This window comes from Oncorhynchus mykiss, chromosome 16 (genome assembly GCF_057628025.1).
Source record: "Oncorhynchus mykiss isolate SJ-2025 chromosome 16, ASM5762802v1, whole genome shotgun sequence".
NCBI classification, from domain to species: Eukaryota; Metazoa; Chordata; class Actinopteri; order Salmoniformes; family Salmonidae; genus Oncorhynchus; species Oncorhynchus mykiss.
Window position 1 is genome coordinate 22,182,793 of NC_143037.1, and position 24,742 is coordinate 22,207,534.

At 45.4% G+C, this 24,742-nt stretch overlaps 1 protein-coding gene across 18 annotated transcripts in view; it reads left to right on the forward strand.

Moving 5' to 3' along the window:
- The window catches only part of mpripa (myosin phosphatase Rho interacting protein a), a 108,266-nt gene that overhangs the window by 76,709 nt on the left and 6,815 nt on the right, over positions 1-24,742 (forward strand). For 4 of the 18 annotated variants that reach the window (XM_021565233.3, XM_021565231.3, XM_090202240.1 and 1 more), the window contains exons 10-20: positions 4,102-4,158; positions 4,294-4,362; positions 4,474-4,563; positions 8,276-8,388; positions 8,546-8,584; positions 10,045-10,852; positions 10,951-11,067; positions 12,170-16,051; positions 17,036-17,183; positions 17,295-17,400; positions 22,922-23,081. In XM_021565233.3, coding sequence (XP_021420908.3) covers positions 4,102-4,158; positions 4,294-4,362; positions 4,474-4,563; positions 8,276-8,388; positions 8,546-8,584; positions 10,045-10,852; positions 10,951-11,067; positions 12,170-16,051; positions 17,036-17,183; positions 17,295-17,400; positions 22,922-23,081 — 5,589 coding nt within the window. Of the gene's footprint in view, positions 1-3,280; positions 3,436-4,101; positions 4,159-4,293; positions 4,363-4,473; positions 4,564-8,275; positions 8,389-8,545; positions 8,585-10,044; positions 10,853-10,950; positions 11,068-12,169; positions 16,052-17,035; positions 17,184-17,294; positions 17,401-22,921; positions 23,082-24,742 lie in introns of those variants that run through there. The other 14 variants (XM_090202245.1, XM_090202243.1, XM_090202250.1 and 11 more) reach the window with 5 other exon arrangements.

Consider the following 24,742-nt stretch of genomic DNA (forward strand, 5'->3'; position numbering starts at 1 on the left):
ATGCTAGGTTACTTTATATTAGATCACTTTAGTTTGTGATAGGTTGTTACTTTGCGCTAGGTCACTCCACTGTACTTTATGCTAGGTTACTTTATATTAGGTCACTTTAGTTTGTGATAGGTTGTTACTTTGCGCTAGGTTACATCACTTTACTTTATGCTAGGTTACTTTATATTAGGTCACTTTAGTTTGTGATAGGTTGTTACTTTGCGCTGGGTTACTTCACTTTACTTAACACTGGGTTACTTCACTTTACTTAACACTGGGTTACTTCACTTTACTTAACACTGGGTTACTTCACTTTACTTAACACTGGGTTACTTCACTTTAGGTCATTTTAGTTTATACTAGGTCAGGTCTGGGCAATTATTTTCCATGGAAGGCCACATTAGAATGCATTTTTGCAATCGTTCGATAAGCTCAAGTTACAGATCAGTGGGAGCGTTATCCACATTGAAGGCGAAAGGAGAGGAAACCAACAGCAGGTCATTCTCCAACACTTTGAAATCCTCCAAACGATGAGAAAACTCACCGTTCAAAGCACGCAGCAGCAATGTATACTTCTCCCGCTGGTCATCTGATAGGGAACAGACTAGTAGTGTCGGAAGGTGGGTGAGATTGTTGTCATCTGATAGGGAACAGACTAGTAGTGTCGGAAGGTGGGTGAGATTGTTGTCATCTGATAGGGAACAGACCAGTAGTGTCGGAAGGTGGGTGAGATTGTTGTCATCTGATAGGGAACAGACTAGTAGTGTCGGAAGGTGGGCGAGATTGTTGTCATCTGATAGGGAACAGACTAGTAGTGTTGGAAGGTGGGTGAGATTGTTGTCATCTGATAGGGAACAGACCAGTAGTGTCGGAAGGTGGGTGAGATTGTTGTCATCTGATAGGGAACAGACTAGTAGTGTCGGAAGGTGGGCGAGATTGTTGTCATCTGATAGGGAACAGACTAATAGTGTCGGAAGGTGGGTGAGATTGTTGTCATCTGATAGGGAACAGACTAGTAGTGTCGGAAGGTGGGTGAGATTGTTGTCATCTGATAGGGAACAGACTAATAGTGTCGGAAGGTGGGTGAGATTGTTGTCATCTGATGGGGAACAGACTAGTAGTGTCGGAAGGTGGGTGAGATTGTTGTCATCTGATAGGGAACAGACTAATAGTGTCGGAAGGTGGGTGAGATTGTTGTCATCTGATAGGGAACAGACTAATAGTGTCGGAAGGTGGGTGAGATTGTTGTCATCTGATAGGGAACAGACTAGTAGTGTCATCTGATAGGGAACAGACTAGTAGTGTCATCTGATAGGGAACAGACTAGTAGTGTCGGAAGGTGGGCGAGATTGTTGTCATCTGATAGGGAACAGACTAGTAGTGTCGGAAGGTGGGTGAGATTGTTGTCATCTGATAGGGAACAGACTAATAGTGTCGGAAGGTGGGTGAGATTGTTGTCATCTGATAGGGAACAGACTAGTAGTGTCGGAAGGTGGGTGAGATTGTTGTCATCTGATAGGGAACAGACTAATTGTGTCGGAAGGTGGGTGAGATTGTCTGCTTCTTCTTGCCGGGTCAGGAGGAGTAATTTTTCCTTGTTTGGAATTCAGTTCATTCATGAGGGCCATGATGTCCACGGTGAAGGCAAAATCAGCCAACCGTTCTTTGTCTTGCCTTTTGCAGTTGAGGGTAATCCACATACTTTTCTTTAATTTCCAAAAACTCTGCAATCTCCGACTTCTGGTCCCACACCCTTTTTAAGCACCTTCCCCCAAACTCAGACATCTCACGTTTGTGTGGTAGGGGAGGTCTGGATGACCTGACTCTGTCTCTTCCTATCGTGAGATAAACTGCATGTGGTTTAAAGATTTTCCTCTTATGAAGTGTACCACTTTAGTGACTGTATCCACAACATGGCTCATTTTCAGAACACATTTACAGAGCACCTCCTGATGAATAATGCAATGCAGGTAAACGATTTTCTCATCTGGGTTCAGCTCATCTACTTGATCTTGTATCCTTTTCAAAAGGCCAATGGTTTTTCCTGTCATGTTTGGGCACCCATCAGTGGTTTACACTGGAAAAAATGTCAAAACTCAGTTCCTAGCTTTGCCACACTTATTAACCTCCTCCAATAAATGTTTCCCTGTGGTTGTGCTCTTCATTGACTGCACTGAAGCAAGCTCTTCTATATGTTCAAAGTCTGAGGTTATGCCTCGGAAGAATATCAACAACTGCATCACTGATCTCATCCAGGGCCAAGGAGAAATAGTTGAAATCCTTTACCTTGACTTTCAACTGTTGTTTCATATTCTCTGCGTTGTCCTCAACACGCCGTGTCACTGTTCGTCTTGACAGGGAAACATTTTCAAACAGCTATTTCTTGTCGGGGCAAAGTTGCTGCAGAGTCAATTAAACATTCTCTAATGAATTTTCCCTCAGCGAATGGCTTGCTATGTTTGGCAATTTTGTGGGACAGTGCATAGCTAGCTCTCGCAATTCCGTCGTTTTCTGAATGCCGTTTTGTGAAAAGTCCTTGCTGCTTTTGATACTGAGAAAGCAACTCTTTCGATGCACTTGTCCTCTGCTCAGAAGACATATTCCTATATTTCTCTGCATGCTTCGTCTGGAAGTGTCAGGACAAGTTGTAGTCTTTCAAGACAGCAATGCCCTTTGCACACTAAGCACACAGCTTTCCCTGATACCTCAATAAATAAATATGTTGATGTCCACTCTTGCTGGAACACCCTACATTCATTGTCTACTTTCCTTTTCTTTGAAAAACTCTTTTTTTTGCACAATTTCTAGCTAGCTACTATTTGTAACTGTGAAGTGTGTGTCAGCCTGTCAGTCACTGTCTGTCCTCATGCAGTTATTTATATGTGCCTTCAAATAAATGTCCCACAAGCAGTGGGAGTTACATCATTACACAAAGGCGAGTATTCATTGGGCTTTTAATCCGAATAACAAATACGTTTCTCCAAACTTTACTATCGCAAATTCTTTGTGATCTAAGCATTATTCTGCGGGCCGTATTGAATCAGGTCGCATGCCACATATGGCCCCCGGGCCGGCCTTTGCCCAGGCCTGTACTAGGTTATGTTACTTTACCCTACCCTAGGTTACTTTACTAACAGATTACATGCATGGATCTCAGTGTTACTTAGATATGATCTGGGAACTGTCCCGGGGTGGTGTTAGTGGTCCTCCTGTCAACGTGTGGATGGTATGGCCGAGCTGCAGCTGCCAAAATAGCCCCCCCCCCCACACACAAACCCCCCCCTGTTATAAATAGCTGGAGTGAAGGGTGTTAAAGCGCCAGCTCTTTGTGCAAAGACGCACAGAGAGCGAGGGAGAGAGGGAGTCAAGTGGAAGAGAGAGTGTGTGTTAATGAGTCTCCACCAGACCGTGGCCGTGCCACACCTGATGAGGATCAACAGAAACAAGGTAGGGGTCGAACGTAGCGCAGTTCCTGTTTGTTGACTAAATGGACGGTTTAGTTCTGGTGGTCTAACAGCAGACGTTCTTGGTTTGCTTCATTGAGCAGTGAGAGTTTGGCGAAGAAGAGCTCACTTGTTGTGGATCGAGTGGTCATTCATTGAGTCTTTCTGTGGATGAAAGCATAGAAGGGGTTCTCTTTCTGCACTGTGATTGCTATATTAGTTGAACGAGTCCAGGTCTAATATAAATATAGCACTAATATAGATATTTTGGACATCTGAAGACTGTAGCAGTTCTGTCGTAATGGCAACATAATTATATTTTTGTAATGCATTTGCAAGTTTACTGTATTTCAGGGTTCAACGAAAGGTCGCTATTGGGTTGGGTGGGCCACTCTTCCCATTAGTCGAATCTGGGTGGCAACGTGGACTGAAAAGCTGTTAGCTGTTAGCTGCTGAGCTGTTGGCTGTTTATTGGGAGCATTGCAGTGAGCTGTCTGGCTCTGGACAAAAATCTGTTAGCTACTTTGTTAGCCGAGAGCTATTACATATTATGCTTAAATGACTACCGATAAAGCAGCGAAAACACTGATAATGAGAGCCATGAGCATAAGTTAGTTGTAAATCGCGTGTCATGAATTGAAGCTGTTGTTGTTTTTTGTTTTCAATGTAGCCAGACCTGTTGAATTTCAAGAAAGGATGGATGACCAAGCTATACGAGGATGGAATGGTAATATACTTTATGAGCAGGAATCATGGTTGTGTTTCTAAATGATTAGCAGTGCCTTATGACATCTCTCATGGATTTAAGTAGGAGAGTATGCTTTAACAAAACTAGTAAATGTTATATTTATTTACCTCCTAGTGGAAGAAACACTGGTTTGTTCTCACAGACCAGAGTCTACGATACTACAGGGACTCAATAGCTGAGGAGGTAAGACCCCCCCCCCCCCCCCCAAAAAAAAGAACAAACAAACAATGTATGCAGTGTAATGTTAATACTGCCCTTGACATTTTTCTTGATCTTTTTGTTGTTTTATTCCAGGCTGCTGATATGGACGGCGAGATTGACCTGTCCACCTGTTATGATGTCACAGAGTTCCCAGTACAGAGGAACTATGGCTTCCAAATCCTTGTGAGTGTTTTGTGGTTGTACTTTGCTCATCTATACCATCGATCAAACCAAAAATGGTCCGTGCCTTTCCCATCTCTAACAAATTGTTGCTCAGCTGTGACCCTGCACTCTAAAAACAGCATTGACAACATGTGGTATTGCCGGCGGCATTGGGTTTGGTCATTTCTCTTCCGAAACATTTATTTGTCCCATCGTGAGGGATGTCACTTGACCTGTCATCCCCCTGTGAGAGAGTGACATCATTGGATCTAAGTCTGCCACAGACGTTGCCACCCCCCCAACACCCACCAACACCCGGAGGCCCTGAATAACATGTTTGTCTAACCTCGCTCATTCAAAAGACCAACCTGGTCTTACGTCGGCGCTTACTCAATGTTGGTGCCTGCGTGTTTTGGAAAACCTATTTTTCTAAAAATAGTTTTGAAGGCTTTCGCCATAAGCTTTAATGGCACACTGGATGGAATGTGAGACGACCCTTCCATAGGAGGAGCAAGGTGAGGATGATTACCTCGCGATGCAACATTTCCCTTGACTATAGGCCAAACACTTGATCTCTTGGCGATGGGCCACATCCGAAACGTTCTCTCTAAGCACCGATGTCAATGCGGGAGACATGCCCAGATCTGAAGTTAGTACGAGGCCCCATGGACACATGACATCCATGTCGCTTCTGCTGTGGGATGGTTGTTGTGTTTACATTGGCTTAGAGATGGAGCCCGCTCTCCTGGCGCTTCCCTGGTTATTTTCTGTTTCGGGGGTTCAGAAATAGAGCAGTGGGTGGAGATCATTCTCTCTTTGGCTGAGAACAACACCGGTTTAGTGACAAGAGATGAATAACTCCAGTATTTATAACACCTTTTAGCGCTCTGCATCATGGGCAGACCGGATGGAGGCCAGGAATGGGGCTTGACCCAGTGGGGGAACCACCGAAACAGAATGATGTAAATGAATGGAACATCCAGTAGAAGCCCTGGATGGAGAGTGCACTCCATCGTAGGGCTGGGTGATATGGCCAAAATCTCATATCCCAATATAGGTCATTTCATAGCACCTATTAATTATGCATATCACGATATAGCACATTTTCTGTCAATTCAGTGAATAAAGTTTATATACAATGACCAGATGTAAAGGCCTATTTCTTATTACATTTTGAATTATACTCAACAAATAAAAGATACTTACTCATATTTGATTATTTCTCCTTTTATTTAGAACCTTTGCACATTTTCAATTAAGCATGTCACATATATATATATATATATATATATATATATATATTTATTTATTTATTTATTTATTTATTTATTTATTTATTTATTTATTTGTGTATTTGTGTATATATGTATAAAATCTAAAAAGGTAAATAGAAAACACTTAAATATGGGCCTAAAATATATATATATATATACAGTGCCTTGCGAAAGTATTCGGCCCCCTTGAACTTTGCGACCTTTTGCCACATTTCAGGCTTCAAACATAAAGATATAAAACTGTATTTTTTTGTGAAGAATCAACAACAAGTGGGACACAATCATGAAGTGGAACGACATTTATTGGATATTTCAAACTTTTTTAACATTTCAAAAACTGAAAAATTGGGCGTGCAAAATTATTCAGCTGCAATCCAGCAGCAATCCACCTGTGTGTAATCAAGTCTTCATAGAAATGCACCTGCACTGTGATAGTCTCAGAGGGCCGTTAAAAGCGCAGAGAGCATCATGAAGAACAAGGAACACACCAGGCTGTTCCGAGATACTGTTGTGAAGAAGTTTAAAGCCGGATTTGGATACAAAAAGATTTCCCAAGCTTTAAACATCCCAAGGAGCACTGTGCAAGCGATAATATTGAAATGGAAGGAGTATCAGACCACTGCAAATCTACCAAGACCTGGCCGTCCCTCTAAACTTTCAGCTCATACAAGGAGAAGACTGATCAGAGATGCAGCCAAGAGGCCCATGATCACTCTGGATGAACTGCAGAGATCTACAGCTGAGGTGTGAGACTCTGTCCATAGGACAACAATCAGTCGTATATTGCACAAATCTGGCCTTTATGGAAGAGTGGCAAGAAGAAAGCCATTTCTTAAAGATATCCATAAAAAGTGTTGTTTAAAGTTTGCCACAAGACGCCTGGGAGACACACCAAACATGTGGAAGAAGGTGCTCTGGTCAGATGAAACCAAAATTGAACTTTTTGGCAACGATGCAAAACGTTATGTTTGGCGTAAAAGCAACACAGCTCATCACCCTGAACACACCATACCCACTGTCAAACATGGTGGTGGCAGCATCATGGTTTGGGCCTGCTTTTCTTCAGCAGGGACAGGGTAGATGGTTAAAATTGATGGGAAGATGGATGGAGCCAAATACAGGACCATTCTGGAAGAGAACCTGATGCAGTCTGCAAAAGACTGGGACGGAGATTTGTCTTCCAACAAGACAATGATCCAAAACATAAAGCAAAATCTACAATGGAATGGTTCAAAAATAAACATATCCAAGTGTTAGAATGGCCAAGTCAAAGTCCAGACCTGAATCCAATCGAGAATCTGTGGAAAGAACTGAAAACTGCTGTTCACAAATGCTCTCCATCCAACCTCACTGAGCTCGAGCTGTTTTGCAAGGAGGAATGGGAAAACATTTCAGTCTCTCGATGTGCAAAACTGATAGAGACATACCCCAAGCGACTTACAGCTGTAATCGCAGCAAAAGGTGGCGCTACAAAGTATTAACTTAAGGGGGCTGAATAATTTTGCACGCCCAATTTATCAGTTTTTGATTTGTTAAAAAAGTTTGAAATATCCAATAAATGTCGTTCCACTTCATGATTGTGTCCCACTTGTTGTTGATTCTTCACAAAAAAATACAGTTTTATATCTTTATGTTTGAAGCCTGAAATGTGGCAAAAGGTCGCAAAGTTCAAGGGGGCCGAATACTTTCGCAAGGCACTGTATGTATATATATATATATATACACATTTATTTATTTTTGGTGGCTTGCCTGTTTTGCATGTTATTTTGGCATTAATTCCTGTCACATACCAATTTGGTACCTTGGTATTAGCACCAACTCACGAAACCCTAATTTCTCCACCGTGTAAATTGGGGCCATGTCTTTGCAGATGTAAGTTGTAACGGCAGCTGTTATCTCCTATCTTGGTCATTCTTTGCCATATGGTGGTGCGCGGTCAAAAGTCTAACGCAACGTCTGAGTCGGGTGTTTGTTTTGAGCACTCGACTGTACTTTTTTGGGTCTCATCCGTAGATGGAAATTTTGTGGAAGAACGTAAAGCGTCGTCCAATTGACAAAAAATATTGCCGTAAAGAGTGATTTGCGACACAACGTAATAAACGATAGAGCATAATATGAAACGATAGAAAAACATCTATTGTCACACGATATGTATCGTCATATCGCCCATCCCTAATTCATCAAGGTACACTCGTTATAGTAATTCATTGTATTCACTGTGCGGTCATTGGAATAAGTTTCCTGTTATGGTGTGAATGCATTAGAGATGGGGAATGAACACAAGATTTGGGACAGGATTCAGTGGGGGTGCGTTTTGGTTGCTCCCTAACATTTTGGTTACTGACATTTATTTATTAGTTAGCTACTACTGGTCGATAGGAGTGCATCTTAAATAGTACTGTTTGTCAGCTAGCCATTCTAACACTGTGCCCCTCCTGCCCTGCCCTCCCTTTGTCCAGAGTAAGGAGGGGGCGTGCACCCTGTCGGCCATGACCTCGGGAATCCGCCGCAACTGGATTCAGGCCATCATGAAGAACGCGCGGCCCACCATCGCTCCTCCCGATGTCACCCGGTAAGACTAACACACAGAGCGTGGGAGGGAGTGTGTCGACACAACCCGCCACTGACGGACATAACAATTTCCTCACTTTTATTTACTCTCACTAATCTCTCTCCTCATCCTCCTCTTCCTCCTCCTCCTCTGGTATTTCCACCCTCTCTGCTTCCAGGAAAAACGTCTCTCTGAAACTGTCGGTTCTGAAGCCCAGGTTGGAGCGCTTGTGTGTTGATCCACGTCCCCCCCCTCCCCCCTCTCTCCCCGTGATGTAATGGTTCAGTAATGCCTGCCTGCGTGTTTGTCGTCCCGCCCTGTGTCCTGAACATTGAGTAATGTCTCCAAGTAGTACTGCTCAGGAAGCCCGCTGCAGTATGCGCACCATCAGTCAATTGAAATAGTAATCTATCTTACCTGGCTCGATCAGCATAGAAAACTATTGTAGGTTGATAAAAGGTGATGTATAGAGATAATGAAGAAGGGACAAAATGAGACGTATATGGTAACACTTACAGTATGTGTGTTCTGCTTTGATGAACCATGAAAAGGCAGCTGGAGCACGAGGAGACTCGTGTCAGTGCCACCTTGGTGCAAACACTGCCCTAAGTGTATCGCGGCAACAGAAGCATTACTGATTTTGTTGTCGGATCATTTTAGCCCCCTGCGCTAGTGTTTCTGCCCAGAGGTCTTGTCTTTCACTGGGGCTCTTCATATGCCTATGGACTCTGTATTGGGTTCAGTGTTTTTTCCCTAGGATTTTCTTCAGCAGGGGTGGCAACGGTAGTGGGGGAGGGGGAGTTGGTGCATTGACATCCTAGCTGTTCCCAAAGACCTTCCAGCTGATGAATATAGGGGGTTTAGTGTATAGGGTTTTACCCCTGTTTACTGAACTCACGTATGGCTGTGCTGCTGTCCGACTCGAAGGCGGCTCCCTCGAAACAGGAATGTGGGATATTTTTGGCGTTCCTGCGTAGACAACTCGCGGACTTCTCTTCTCTTGGATTGTACCCCTCTCCCATTCCTCTGACCCACCCCCCCGGAAATAGACTTTACCGTCAGCCCACTTTTTTTTTAGGTGCGCACTCCCCATCGCGGTTTCAGTGAATGCCAAGCAGTGTGCAGATGACTGTGACCACATTCCCCCGCTCGTCTACTGTACAAACGGCTAAAGTTGAGAAACTGCAGTGCGCTCGGCTCAAGTCTCGGATTACAGACATGTCTTACGAAAGAGAAAGGCCAAATCTGATCTGAGGCCCATCATGCACTCACTGCAGTTTGGCCCAATTCTCCCGGACTGCTTTAGTGCTGAAATGTCCCAATGTATTCCTCTCATTTGCTGTTGTGGTTTAAGCTTACTTTGTGAGCACAGAGATGTTTTGTTGTAAGTGAATAGTTGATGTTCTGTAGCAGTGTGTGTGTAGCTGCGTTTGCATGGGCTTCTTCAGCGCATTTTGAGGGTATCGGCATTGGTCACATCATTAGTCGTTATCTGGGTGAGCAAGATGATTGTAGGTCAGGGATTCTGCACGGTCATCCTTGCTCAGGCCGATCCTCTCGAACGTGCTGATTTGTCTTAACACCCGTACTGAGCGTCTTAAGCCATCACTGACCAGTCTCTTTCTCTCTCTTCCTCTCCATTAATTTCCTTCTCTCTCACTCCTCCCATGTCCTCAGCTCCCTCCTTGAGGAGAAGGCCAGAGGGCGGGTGGCGCTGCATCCGTCTCCCCAGCCAGGCCCTGACCCCAGCCCCGAGAGCCCCCGGGTGGAGGTCCGGGTGGTCAAAACACAGAGGTCTGTAGACCACGCTCCTGTCACAGTCGCTGCCCCCGCCTCGGAGCCACGCAAGAGCCGGGTCCGAGAGCGTAGGCGAGAAGGCCGCTCCAAAACTTACGACTGGTCCGAATTCCAGCCCGGACAGACGGAGGACCCCAAGAGGGACAAAGCACCAGATACTGTTGACCCCAGCTCTGCTTCTTCCTCTTCCACCTCCTCTTCGTCCTCCTCCACTTCTTCTCTGGCGTCCTCCCCCGTCTCCACCACCTCTTCCCCGCCAACTTCCTCCTCTATTTCGGCCCCTCCACCCGGCCGGGGTTCCGCCGTGGCAACCAGGGAGGAGGCAGAGCAGGAGCGGGGGCGGCGGCGGGATGAAAGACAGCAGCGGTTTAAGCAGAACACCCACGCACCCAGCACGGTCACCACCACAATGACGGCCACTGTAAATGCAGTGGGGGCCGAACCGAGGAACCCCGGGGAGTCCCAGGACCAGGGGAGGATGGAGGTCGACCACCCTGAGCCTGGTGCGGAGGGGAGCGGGGAGAGCGACGGCAGAGCCCCCGACGTGCAGGTGGAGATCGAGCAACGGTGGCATCAGGTGGAGACCACGCCGCTCCGAGAGGAGAAGCAGGTGCCCATCAGCACCACTGACGCCTGCCTCACTGAGAGACTGCCCCCACAGGAGCTAGCTGCCCTGCTGGACAAGGAGGTAGGCTTTTATGTACACCGGCCAAAGCTTCAATTATTCTACTGTGTGTCATTATAATGAGGAACCGTACTATATTCTAATGCATGTGAATGATGCAGCTGGGGCAGACCCAGAAGGAGCTGGCCAGGCTGCAGGAGCAGAACAACATGCTGCAGGAGCAGCTCGAAGATGCCAGGGGCAGAGAGCACAGTGCCAGGGAGGGCTACGTGCTACAGGTACCACACGCCAACAGTAGCTGATCATGTCTGATTAGTTGGATATTAGTTTCAGTTAGTTGCTCTATTATTACAACTTGAGAGCGTACCAATCATTTCGCTTTAAATCATTTTAAATGATGTACCCTTTTACTGTGAGTTCATGTTTGGAGGGCTTTTATCGTTTGATATTCTGGCTCGTTTTCGCAGCAGGGTTTCGTATTCAGTTTGTGTATTACATTACTGAACATCTTAGGGTGAGACACAGTATTTACAATTGAAGGCAATGTTCGCACTGATGGGAATACAAACTGATAGCGTGAGGTTGAGGATGTCGCGTGTGTGGTGTTTCTGACTTTGTGGTGTGTGTGTGTGATTCTACTAACAGGTGTGGGGTCTTAGTCCTTAAAAACAGATGTGCATGGTTGTGGTGGTCTCGGCATGGTTTTTCCGCTAACTGTTTTTACGGAGTCTCACATCTACTGGGGGGGAAATGATTGGTTTGGATTGATGCCGAAGGTAAGAACCTAGAGGAGCTTTGCCGCTGTGCTTTTTCTTTCTTGTCGTTCTCGCCATCCTGTCCTCTCAGCCTGTTTTTGTGCATGACTTTTTGGTGTTTGGGAGTATGCATGGTTGCATTCAGTTCTTCATTCATTTACAGTTCATGTTCCCACGTTCGCACATGTAGTGATGGCACGCTGGATATTTGATCGTTTCCTCGTCCCATTCGCCCTTTCTTTCCTTCAACGTGTATTATAATTATGTGTGAGTTGAAATATCAGGGGGAATAGAGACCATTTGACTCCTTTTAGTTTCACCATCTATTCACCGTTGAATATGTATCTTGTTCAGTCACTTTATATTCACCAGTTTTGATTTTTTTCCCCCGTTTCATTATATTTAGTTATTTTCCATTTTCACCCTTGAGGTCACCCTGAAAAAGCACAGTGGGAAGCTTGGGACAAAGCTTTTCAAAAGATATGAAAATATATCAAATCTATATTGAGATGGGAATGAAATTCCCAGGTTTTTCCTCATAGCCCCAGAGATGTGGTTCACCGTAACTGTGGGGGTAAATAAAAGATGATGTCACTAATCAAACTGTCTCATCAATCTTTTAAAGAGCGGCACCTCGCCCCCCTCCTCCTCACCACACAGAGCGCCATGGCAACGTCTGCATAAGCTCAACCAAGACCTGCAGAATGATCTGGAGGCCCAGCGACGCAAACAGGACCTGGCCCAGCACCAGGTGCAGACTCTGAGGAGGAGCTACACCGATGCCCAGGACGCCATTGGACGCCACGAGGCTGACATCCAGGCCCTGCAGGCCAAGCTCAGCTCTGCCATGGCTGAGATCCTGGCCAGCGAGCAGGCCGTGGCCCGCATGAGAAACGAACTCAAGCTGGAGCAGGAGCGCTCCCGGGAGCAGGAGGAGGAGTGGGTGCGCAGCGACGCCACTTTGCGGGTCCAGCTAAGGGACAGCGAGGACAGGCTCCGGGAGGTGGAGGCCAGCCTTCTGGAAAGGAGCCAGGCCCTGAGGCATCTGGAGCGCCAGCAGGCCCTGCAGAGGGATCACCTGAGGGAGGTGCACAGGCTTCAGGAGAGGCTGGCGGAGGTGACAGGCCGGCTGAGCGCCACCGAGCAGGGCCAGGCCCTGAAGGAGGAGCGCCTGAGGACGGAGCAGCGCTCCCTGCAGGAGAGCCACGAGAGGGAGAGGCAGAGCCTAGCCCGGAGGCTGGCTGAGGCCGAGTCTGGGCGGGCAGAGCTGGAGGAGAGGCTGCTGGAGGCGGAGCAGCAGGTGGAGGCTCTTCTGAGGGGGATGCGCGCCTCGGATGGAGACGAGGTCAGGGAGGAAGTGATGCGGCTGCAGGAGGATTTGGCCCAGACAACGGATGTGGTGGAGACCCTGAGGGAGAGCGTCCGCAGGCTGGAGGAGGAGAAGGGCCGGCTGACCTGCCGCTGCCAGGAGCTCCTCAACCAGATCTCTGAGGCAGACCGGGAGGTGACCAAACTCCGTAGCCGGCTGGAAACCGAGGAGGCCGACTACTATACACTGGAGCACTCCTATGAGAGGGCATCGGAGGAGTTCCAGAAGATCAGCCGTGTGCTCCAGGAGAAGGAGGAGGAGATACGGCAGACCAAGGAGATGTACGAGAGACTAGTGGAGCGCAAGGAGGAGGACCTGAACGAGGCCCTCATCAAGATGGCCGCCCTGGGTAGCAGCCTGGAGGAGACTGAGCAGAGGCTTCAGGCCAGGGAAGTGCTGCTCTGCCAGATGGACAAGGGCCTGATGGGCCAGAGCGAAGCCTGCAGTGCGGAGACGGACCTGCAGGCCAAGCTGGTGGTGGCAGAGGACCGCATTGCAGAGCTGGAGCAGCACCTCAATGCCCTGCAGCTGGGCTATGCCGATCTTCGGATGGAACGCCAACGAGCCCAAGAGGGGGCTCTCCATGCTCGGGAAACAACCAAGGAAAGGGGCCAGTCGTCCTCCAACTCCTTGCCAACGAACACAGACTCCTCGCTGACCTTTGACTTGGGTTCCAAGGTGAAGAGCTCCTCAGACAGTGACGAGTCTCAAGCGAAAAGGCAGAGGATACGGTTCTCCAGCATTCAGTGCCAAAAATACATCCAATCAGAGGACCTGGAGACCAGTAATGCAGACAACACTTCCTCAGACATAAGCGAAGAGATTAGCCAAGAGATAAGCCAAGACTTCCAACTGTCCATGGAGACCAACTCTTCCGATATTACATTCCAGTACTGCAGCGACCCAGAAAAGTTTATTTCCATCATAACTGCCCTGGAGATCAAGCTTCTGGCCACAGAGGAGAAGCTTAGAGACCTCACCCAGAAGCTTGAGGAGCAGCGGGTGGACCAGCCAGAGGGTCTGATGGAGGGACAAGGCTCCTGGGCAGGGACTGATTCAGAGCTCCAGGAGCTCAATGCCAGACTCGAACAGGAAGAGGGACCCAGCAGTGCCCTCCCTGGTCCAGTTAGTCAGATTACAGCTGCTAAGCACCAATACGCCAAGGCCCTAGTCTGTGTAGAGTCCAGTAGGGAGAAAGTCAGGGGTATTCTAAGTAGTCATTGCCCGGGCAGTACAGGGCTGCAGCTCCACACTTTGTCTGAGATCGAGAATGAGTTAGTTAGTGCAACATTGTACATTAGAGAGGGCGGGATGACATGGAATGAGCGCCCATCAGAGGTCACACAAAGTCCAGCCCAAGAGATTCACAAGAGCAAAGCATCGAATGAGGAAACGATACGACTCTTTGCCAAAACACTGTCTTTTGAGGCAATGGTTTTGAATAAGATGGCTTTTTTGATACAGAATCCAGACTCGGACCTTTTGCAACGTCTTATCGAGATATGTAGAGAGACTGAGACCATCAAAAGAAGTGATGGCGATTGTGTGGCAATTGTTTATGCAGACGTCTTGACCAGGAAGCTAATGTTAGAGAGTGCCTTCTGGGCCGAGGTGGAGAAAATGGAATCCCATTGTGAATTGATGCAGGGAGAAAGCTCCGATGTTAAGTCAACAGTGGCTAGTATGTCCCTTGAGGCTAATGTTACTGTTATCTATAACACCTGTGTCAAAGCTGAATTATCACACTCTCTTCAGAGTCTTAAGAGCTTTTATGAGGAGAAGTTCAAAATGCTCAAAAGGGAATTGGCCCAAGCCCATGGGAGCTTACAACAAAGGGAATCTGCTTTGAAAGAGATTATCCAAGCTCCCAAAAGACTTGATTTGACAAAAGTCCTTCAAGACGTCAGTAGTGAGTTTGGCTTTAGTGAGGAGCAGAGTTTAGCTGACGTAAGTGAACTGACTCCCTATATGGAGCAGATTGAAATGGAGGAGGCACAGGATTTGGCTGAGGAAGTAGTGGATAGACACTTAGTGGGAGGCGTGCCATCTTGTAGCGTTGACTCTGTTGAATCTCTGCAAGTTGGGCGAGACAACTTGGCCGCTGAGCTAGAGAGACAGGCAGCTATCCTCCACAGATTTTCCCAAGCGATTGAGAGCGGCAGCCATCCTGGCTTAGCCAATATTATCCAAGCAAACTCAAGTTACCAATCCACCCTCAACCTCACGGGTGGCTCCCTTTGCATGCGTGAGGCGCTTATCCAGGCCCAGGTGGCCTACGTAGCCTGTAGGCTAAGAGCCGACCACGAGCGGGACCTGGTCCGATATCGGCAAGCTGGCCATAGCATGGACGTACTTGTCCAGGAGCATGCCTGCACTGTTGGTGCCATTCGGGAGCGCTACGAGGCCTCCCTACAGGAGGAGCGCCAGGGCTTCACGTGTACAATGGCCTCCCTTCAGGATGAGAACCAGGCCTTGAGAGGGGAAATGGGCCAGCGAGTGGAACAGCTCTCCCAGCAGCAGGAGCGACTGGCTCTCCTGGAGGAGCGCTTCCACAGGGAGACCGAGGAGCTGAGGCAGAGGCACCAACTGGAGCTGAGTCAGGCGGAGCAGGGCCGGGCCTCCACCGAGCTGGCCCTGATGGAGACCACGGCCGACAGCCAGCGGAAGCTGGAAGTCCTGCTGGTGGACATGGACACCATAGAGGAGCGCCACGAAGGCCACCTAAGGAGACTGGAGGAGCAGTTCCAGGGGCAGATCCGAGAGCTGCAGCAGGTCCACCAGGAGGAGATCCAGAGGCTGCACGCCCACTACACAGAGACCATCCGCTCCATCCAAGACCAAGAGGATAGCGGAAGCAAGGGCGATAGTAGCCCTGAGTCGGGCCACTCTCAGTCTCCACTACCCGAGGAGGTCACCCCATCCACTGAGCAGGCTTGGCCCATGGAGGAAGAGGAGCAGGGTAAGGGGGAGGAGGGTCAGGCTAGGGTGGCGACGGACCCCATGGTAGTCCTGAAGGACAGGATCCAGGAGCTGGAGACCCAGATGGACACCATGAGGGACGAACTGGAGACCAAGCATCTGGAGGGAGATGTGGCCAGCCTGAGAGAGAAATACCAGAGAGACTTTGAAAGTCTAAAGGTTTTTGTTCCTCCTTTCTTAACGTCGTAAATTGTAGTCTTCATGTGGTAAGACCAGTAGTAGAGCATGACTGAATAGTTGGTTGCGATGGTTGTTATAATCAGTCAAACTATGGGAATTGCAAACATTATTATTAGAATAATTTGTTATATTCTTGGGTCATTACATATGAAATCAACTGAAAAAATCTCCTGAGTGGGGGAGGGGGCACTCTGATCCAGAAATGGCACTACATCCATTTCTCCCATGGCCAAACATTCATGGATACATTTGTAGAATGTGGTAAGGATGATTTGATGATTTCATATGGAACTATCCAATTAAATATTAGTTTGATCTACAACATAATTGTTATCCACAAAGTAGCATACGATACAAATGACTTCTATTGAAATGCAGCATTGTAGTCACTCATGCTTCAGAACCATACCTTTCTCCCGGTTACTCTATAACCATAATATATAACCCCCACACAGACAACAATGCCCAGTCTCTGTAACACGCAACATTATGTTTAGAAAGATACTAAACGCTGAACTATGAACATATGCTGTTTTTAGTATCTGAAACCAATTGCAGAAATGTTGATACCCATGTTTCTAGAAAGACGGATTCAAATCTTATTCGATGTCCTCTTCTTTGCCCTGATAAAATTGGCTGCCTTAAACACACTCCCTCATACTAACATTGCTTGGCTTCTGATCCCAAAAAATGCTTGCATGACTTTCTCAGATGTAATTCTGCTTGCACTGGTAAATAATTCACCATGAAGACTCGTCAGAGCACATAACACAAATGGGACTGACGTCTCACAGACCGTCCCAAGTTAGATTACTCCGATCGCTTGAGCATACTAAATCTCATCATAAATCTGGTAAGGATAAGGAAGCGTTCTTCACTCAATGATTTAAGGCCTTAATAGCATACTACTACGCCGTGGGGAGCTTTAAACAATGCCAACAGTATTATCCCCTTCTCCCACAGGCTACGTGTGAGCGAGGCTTCACAGCCATGGAGGAGACCCACCACAAGGTCGTCGAGGACCTCCAGAGGCAGCACCAGAGGGAGGTCTCCAAACTACTGGAGGAGAAGGAGAGGCTACTGGCTGAAGAGACCGCCGCCACCATCGCTGGTAAAGATTAGCCCCTGCATTGGCCAATCCCTAGTGTTTGCCAGATTTGGTTGGCTTATTTTTGCAGCCTACAATTGTAATGACTCTGACCGCTAGCTTTCTGTGTTCCAGCTATTGAGGCTATGAAGAACGCACACCGAGAGGAAATGGAGAAGAACCAGCGCTCCCAAATCAGCGGACTGAGCACCGACATCGACGAGCTGCACGAGCAGTATCAGTAAGTCCCTATTTTGGTTGGGAACACAACTGGTACGTAGCAGACAATGGCAGAGATTTGAATGACTGTAGTGAGCTCTATATAGAGAGACACTCAACACCATATGTATTTGAACAAATGTGTCATATGAGGCAACAGTACAGAATGTTGCCTTTTATTTGAGGGTATTTTCATACAGTTTTGTATCTTTTTAGCCTTTTAGAAATGAAAGTACTTTATATATCTAGTCCCTACATTTGAAGGTCATACTTTTTGGTCAAATTCACTTATCAATGGTGGCGCAAGACACTGCATCGCAGTGCTAGCTGTGCCACCAGAGACTCTGGGTTCGAGCCCAGGCTCTGTCACAGCCGGCCGCGAACGGGAGGTCCATGGGGCGACGCACAATTGGCCTAGCGTCGTCCGGGTTAGGGAGGGTTTGGCCGGGCGAGGGTTTTTCCTTGTCTCATTGCGCACTAGCGACTCCTGTGGCGGGCCGGGCGCAGTGCACGCTGACCAGGTCGCTAGGGGCACTGTGTTTACTCCGACACATTGGTGCGGCTGGCTTCCGGGTTGGATGCGCGCTGTGTTAAGAAGCAGTGCGGCTTGGTTGGGTTGTGTTTCGGCGGACGAATGACTCTCGACCTTCGTCTCTCCCGAGCCCTTACGGGAGTTGTAGCGATGAGACAAGATAGTAACTACTAAAAACAATTGGATACTATGAAATTGGGGTGAAAAAAGGGGGTAAAATTTAATTTAAAAATCTCTTATTGTATATTAAAGTAGTAAATTGTTTTAGTATTTGGTCCCTACAGACACTACAGATATCCTTACAGACATTGACTACATCGTTGCACACAATGACTGACTTTACAAACGTGTTGGATGCCTTTGCAGTATGTTTTGGTTGTTTCTGATTATGTTATGCCTAATAGGAACTGAAGGGTGAATAATGTTCTGTGATTTGAGTCACTTTTATTGTAATTAAGAATAGTAGATGTTTCTGAACACTTCTACATTATTGTGGATGCTAGCATGATTAATAATGAATGAATCGTGAATAATGATGAGTGATAAAGTTAGACACACACAGATCAGACCACCCCGCCCCCTGTTGTTGGTAATGGTGAGCGGTTAGCATGTTTTGTTGTAACCTCTGTTGTTGGTAATGGTGAGCGGTTAGCATGTTTTGTTGTAACCTCTGTTGTTGGTAATGGTGAGCGGTTAGCATGTTTTGTTGTAACCTCTGTTGTTGGTAATGGTGAGCGGTTAGCATGTTTTGTTGTAACCTCTGTTGGTAATGGTGAGCGGTTAGCATGTTTTGTTGTAACCTCTGTACTTTTCTCACTCATCATTATTCATTGTTTATTCATGTTTTTTCTTAATCATTGCGTTAGAAGTGTTCCAAAACATCTTAGCTCTTCGAAATATTAATCTACTCATTTAGAGATTGGAAAATGTTATACTGTTTTCAAATTAAACAAAATACAGGTAACTGCTAAAAAGAACAGCTTCATTGGCCTCATGGTGAAACACCTTGCCATAGATTCTACAAATGTCCGGAACTCTATTGGAGGGATGCGACGCCATTCTTCCACATGAAATTCCATAATTGTTTTGTTGATGATGGTGGAAAACGCCGTCTCAGGCACCGCTCCAGAATCTCCCGTAAGTGTTCAGTCGGGTTGAGATCTGGTGACACACACACGCAAACAAACCCTTTAAACCCCCTATGCCCCTTTGAGACCCCTCTTTCAAAGTCACTAAGAACTCTTCTAGGCATGGTAGCCAAAATGCTGGGCAACTAGGCATTTTTTATACATGACCCTAAGCGTGATGGGATGATTTAATTGCTTAATTAATTCAGGAACCGCACCTGTGTGGGAACCATCTGCTGTCAATATACTTTGTATCCCTCATTTACATCCTTTATTTTGGCAGTTACCTTTTTACCTTGCTCTAGTTATTGCTTTTTAGAATTGAATTGTTTGTTATAATTACTCCAGTCGTCTTTCTCCATTCAGTTCCTGTTGGGCAAAACATAACCCAAAACAAACAGCAAATGCATTCCATGAGTTTGTAGAGTCACAAGCTTGATGTCGTCATTGCGTGCTAGGAATATGGGACCAAATACTACACTTTTAACCACTTTAATACACTATAAGTGGATTTGTCCAAATACTTATGACTTCTTCAAATGGAAGGAATAGATACATTGTGCTTTCTTTTATAAACGGTAAAACAGATGTTTGAAAATACCCTCAAATAAAAGGTGACATTCTGTACTGTCAGCTCATGAAACATTTGATCTCAAATCAAAAATCGTGGAGTATAGAGACAAGTTAAAAAATGTTATCTTCACTTTCCAAATACATAGGGTGTTTGTCTACTTATGGGCCCATATACACTAATCAATCAAAGCTGACTTGTATAGCTAGACCTTTTTACTGATGCATTTGCCGCAAGGTGACAGTGGCAACTGGTAAAAGGTCTCCTCGGGGAAGGGGGTTGTGTATGCCTTCAAAGTATTCACACCCCTTGACCTTTACCACATTTTGTTGTGTTACAGCCTCAATTTAAAATGTATTAAATATAAATTGTTTGTCACCGGTCTACACAGAATAATAATGTCAAACTGGATTTCTGTTTTTTTATTTTCTTATTTTTTACAAACGTGTTAAAAATTAAAATCTGAAATGTCTGGAGTCAATACGTATCAATCCCATTGTTATGGCAAGCCTAAATAAATTCAGGAGTAAAACATTTGCTAAACAAGTCACATAAGTTGCTTGGACTCACTTTTTGTGCAATAATAGTGTTTTAACATGATTTTTGAATGGATACCTCATCTCTGTACAATTAATTATCTGTAAGGTCCCTCAGTCGAGCAGTGAATTTCAAACACGAAGACCAGGGAGTACGGCCTCAGAAAGTAGCCTCAGAAAGTAGGGCACCTATTGGTTGGTAGATTTTTTTTTTAAAGCAGACATTGAATATCCCTTTGAGCATGGGGAAGTTATTAACATTTTGTATGGTGTATCAATACACCCAGTCACTACAAAGATACAGGCATCCTTCCTAACTCAGTTGACAGAGAGGAAGGAAACTGCTCAGGGATTTCACCATGAGGCCAATGGTGACTTTTAAAACAGTTTAATGAGTTTAATGGCTGCGCTGGGAGAAAACTGAGGATGGATCAACATTGTAGTTACTCCACAATACTAACCTAAATGACAGAGTGAAAAGAAAGAAGCCTCTACAGAATAAAAAATACAAAGTGTTATGTTTGGGGCGAATCCAAAACAACACATCAGAGTACTCTTCATATTTTCAAGCATGGTGGTTCAGGATGGCTCAACAACATTGTAGTTACTCCGGAATACTAACCCAGTTGACAGTGTGAGAAGAAAGAAGCCTGTACAACAAGGAATACTGGAAAAAATGTGGCAAAGCAATTAACACTTTGTATTCAGAACAAAAAGATGATGCCGACAGACATGGCAGCTCTGCTTCTAGCTCCTAAGCAACTTTGCAGTATTTTTTTTTGTGTGTGTTATTACTTACATTATTAGCCCAGAATGTTTTTTGTGTTACTACATACAGCCGGAAAGAACTTTCAGATATCAGAGCGGCGGTAACTCACCAGCATTAAGACCAGGAATACAACTTTCCCGAATTGGATGCTTTGTTCGTACCCCCCTGGGCAATTGAACCGATTCCAGAGGCTGCTCCAAGATGGCGTGCACACCATCTACCGCTTCCGGGTATGTTATTCGCTTCAGTATCCGGACAATAAAGTAGATGAGCTTAGGGCGAGGATCTCCTTCATGAGAGACATCAGGGACTGTAACATACTCTGTTTCACGGAATCATGGCCCTCTCCGGATATACTGTCCCTGTCCATACAGCCAGCTGGGTTCTCAGTACATCGCACAGACAGGAATAAAGAACTTTCTGGGAAGAAGAATGGCGGTGATGTGATGGTGATAACGTACAGAAACCCAACCTAGAATACCTCACAATCAAATGCTGACGGCATTACCTCCCAAGAGAATTCTCTTTGGTTATAGTCACAGCCGTGTATAATCCCCCTCAAGCCGATACCACTACGGCCCTCAAGGAACTACACTGGACATTGTGCAAACTGTAAACCTCATATCCTGGAGACGCATTTATTGTAGCTGGATATTTTAACAAAGCAAATTTGAGGAAAAACGCTACCGAAGTTCATTGACTGTAGTACTCGTTGTTGGCCCCTAAGAGTGTACAAAGCTGTTATCAAGGCATAGGGTGGCTACTTTGAACAATCTCAAATATAAAATATATGATTCCATATGTGTTATTTCATAGTGTTGATGTCTTCACCAATGTTCTACAATGTAGAAAATAGTTTTTTTTTAAATAAGAAAATCCATTGAATGAGTAGGTGTCAACTTTTGACTGGTACTGTACATAGACATGGAGTCACTGGTCACTTTAATAATGGCACACTAGTCTGTTAAATGTCTGCAAACTACTTTACCCATTTCATATCTATATACTGTATTCTATTCTACTGTATTTTAGTCATTGTCAGTCCAACATAGCTCATCATAATATTTATATATTTCTTAATTCCATTATTTTACTTTTGTGTCTGTTGTGAATTGTTAGATACTACTGCACTGTTGAAGCTAGGAACACAAGCAATTCGCTACATCCGCAATAACATCTGCTAAATATGTTTGTGTCACCAATAACATTTGATTTGAATTGTTTGGGGAAAATCCAATACAAAATATTACGGAGCACCACTTTCCATATTCCACTTTCCATATAAGCATAGTGGTGGCTGCATCATGTTATGGGAATGCTTGTAATTGTTAGGGACTGTGGAGTTTTTCAGGATAAAAAAAAAAAACTGAATTGAGCTATGCACAGGCAAAATCCTAGAGGAAAACCTGGTTCAGTCTGCTTTCCACCAGACACTGGGAGATTAAATCACCTTTCAGCAGCACAATATCCTGAAATACAAGGCAAAATCTACACCGGAGTTGCTTACCAAGAAGACAATTAATGTTCCCGAGTTGCCTAGTTACAGTTTTGACTTAAATCTGCTTGAAAATTGATGACAAGACTTGAACATGGTCGCCTAGCAACAATCTTGACGGAGCGAAAAGAATAATGGGCAAATATTGCACAATACAGGTGTGCAAAGCTCTTCGAGACTTACCCAGAAAGACTCACAGCTGTAATCACTGCCTCAGTTTTTTTGTATTTATTTTTTTATTTAACTCTAACATGTATTGACTCAGTGGTGTGAATACTTATGTACATTCGATTTCTGTATTTCATTTTCAATATTTAATTTAAAAAAGATGTTGCTAAAAAATATCTAAACATGTTTTCACTTTGTCATTATGGGGTATTGTTTGTAGATGGGTGAGAAATATATTTTCTTAATACATTTTTAATTCAGGTTGTAACATAGCAAAATGTGGAATAAGTAAAGGGGTATGAATACTTTCTGAAGGCACTGTATGTACACGTGACTGTGTCTCAGGGAGGAGCTGCAGTCGATCCAGAGGGAGCTGGAGGTGTTGTCGGAGCAGTACTCTCAGAAGTGTCTGGAGAATGCCCACCTGGCCCAGGCCCTGGAGGCTGAGAGACAGGCCCTCAGACAGTGTCAGAGGGAGAACCAGGAGCTCAACGCACACAACCAGGTACACACAGAACACGGTTTCCGTTAGCCGGCAATTGTTTACCGGCCAACAATGACTGGGAGAAGAGAAAAAAAAAACATTGCCAAATTACGCTTTTTGTTCATTGATGGAAATATGAGTCATGTAAAGATTTTACTGAGTATAAGGAAATCAATCAATTTAATTAAATTCATTAGGCCCTAATCTATGGATTTCACATGACTGGGAATACAGATATGCATCAGTTGGTCCCCAGATATATATATTTTTTTAAAGGTAGGGACGTGGATCAGAAAACCAGTCAGTATCTAGTGTGACCACCATTTGCTTCATGCAATGCAACACATCTCATTCACATAGAGTTGATCAGGCTGTTGATTGTGGCCATTGGAATGTTGTCCCACTCCTCTTCAATGGCTGTGTGCTAAGTTGCTGGATAATTGCGGGAACTGGAACATGCTGCGGGAATTGTGGGAACTGGAACATGCTGTCGTACACAATCCAGAGCATCCCAAATCTGCTCAATGGGTGACATGTCTGGTGAGTATGTTGGCCATGGAAGAACTGGGACATTTTCAGCTTCCAGGAATTGTGTACAGATCCTTACGACATGGGGCCTTGCATTATCATGCTGAAACAGGTGATGGTGGTAGATGAATGACACGACAATGGGCCTCAGGATCTCGTCACGGTATCTCTGTGCTTTCAAATTGCAATAGATAAAATGAAGTTGTGTTAATTGTCTGTAGCTTATACCTGCCCATACCATAACCCCACCACCACCATTGGGCACTCTGTTCACAACGTTGACATCAGCAAACCGCTCACCTACACAACTCCATACACGCTGTCTGCCATCTGCCCGGTAGGGTTGAAACCGGGATCCATATGTGAAGAGCACACTTCTCCAGCGTTCCAGTGGCTATCGAAGGTGAGCATTTGCCCACTGGAGTCGGTTGCAGTGAGGCCGAACTGCAGTCAGGTCAAGACCCTGGTGAGGATGACGAGCATGCAGATGAGCTTCCCTGAGACTTTTTTTTGACAATTTGTGTAGAAATGATTTGGTTGTGCCAACCTATAGTTTCATCAGCTGTCTGGTGGTGACTGGTCTCAGATGATCCCGCAGGAGAAGAAGTCAGATGTGGAGGTCCTGGGCTGGCATCGTTACACATGGTCTGCAGTTGTGAGGCCAGTTGGATGTACTGCCAACTTTGGAGGTTTATGGTAGAGAAATGAACATTAAATTCTCTGGCATCAGCTCTGGTGGACATTCCTGCATTGCCTTGTGTGGCAAAACTGCACATTTTAGAGTGGCCTTTTAATATCCCAGGCACAAGGTGCACCTGTGTAATGATCCTGCTGTTTAATCAGCTTCTTGATATGGGCCACCTGTAAAGTGGCTGGATTATCTTGGCAGAGAAATGGTCACTAACAGGAATGCAAACAAATTTGTGCCCAAGATTTGAGAGAAATAAGCATTTTGTGTGTATGGAAAATTTCTGGGCTCTTATTTCAACTCATGACACGCTTTACGTGTTGCGTTTATATTTTGTTTAGTATAACTGTAAAAAATATAATTTAGCTATTTGATTTAGAATTTTAGCACCCTTGTTGGTATCGTTTTGTTGGGGGGTTTGGGACCCCTGTAGGTATCACTTTTTATTTAATTTTTATTGTTGCTT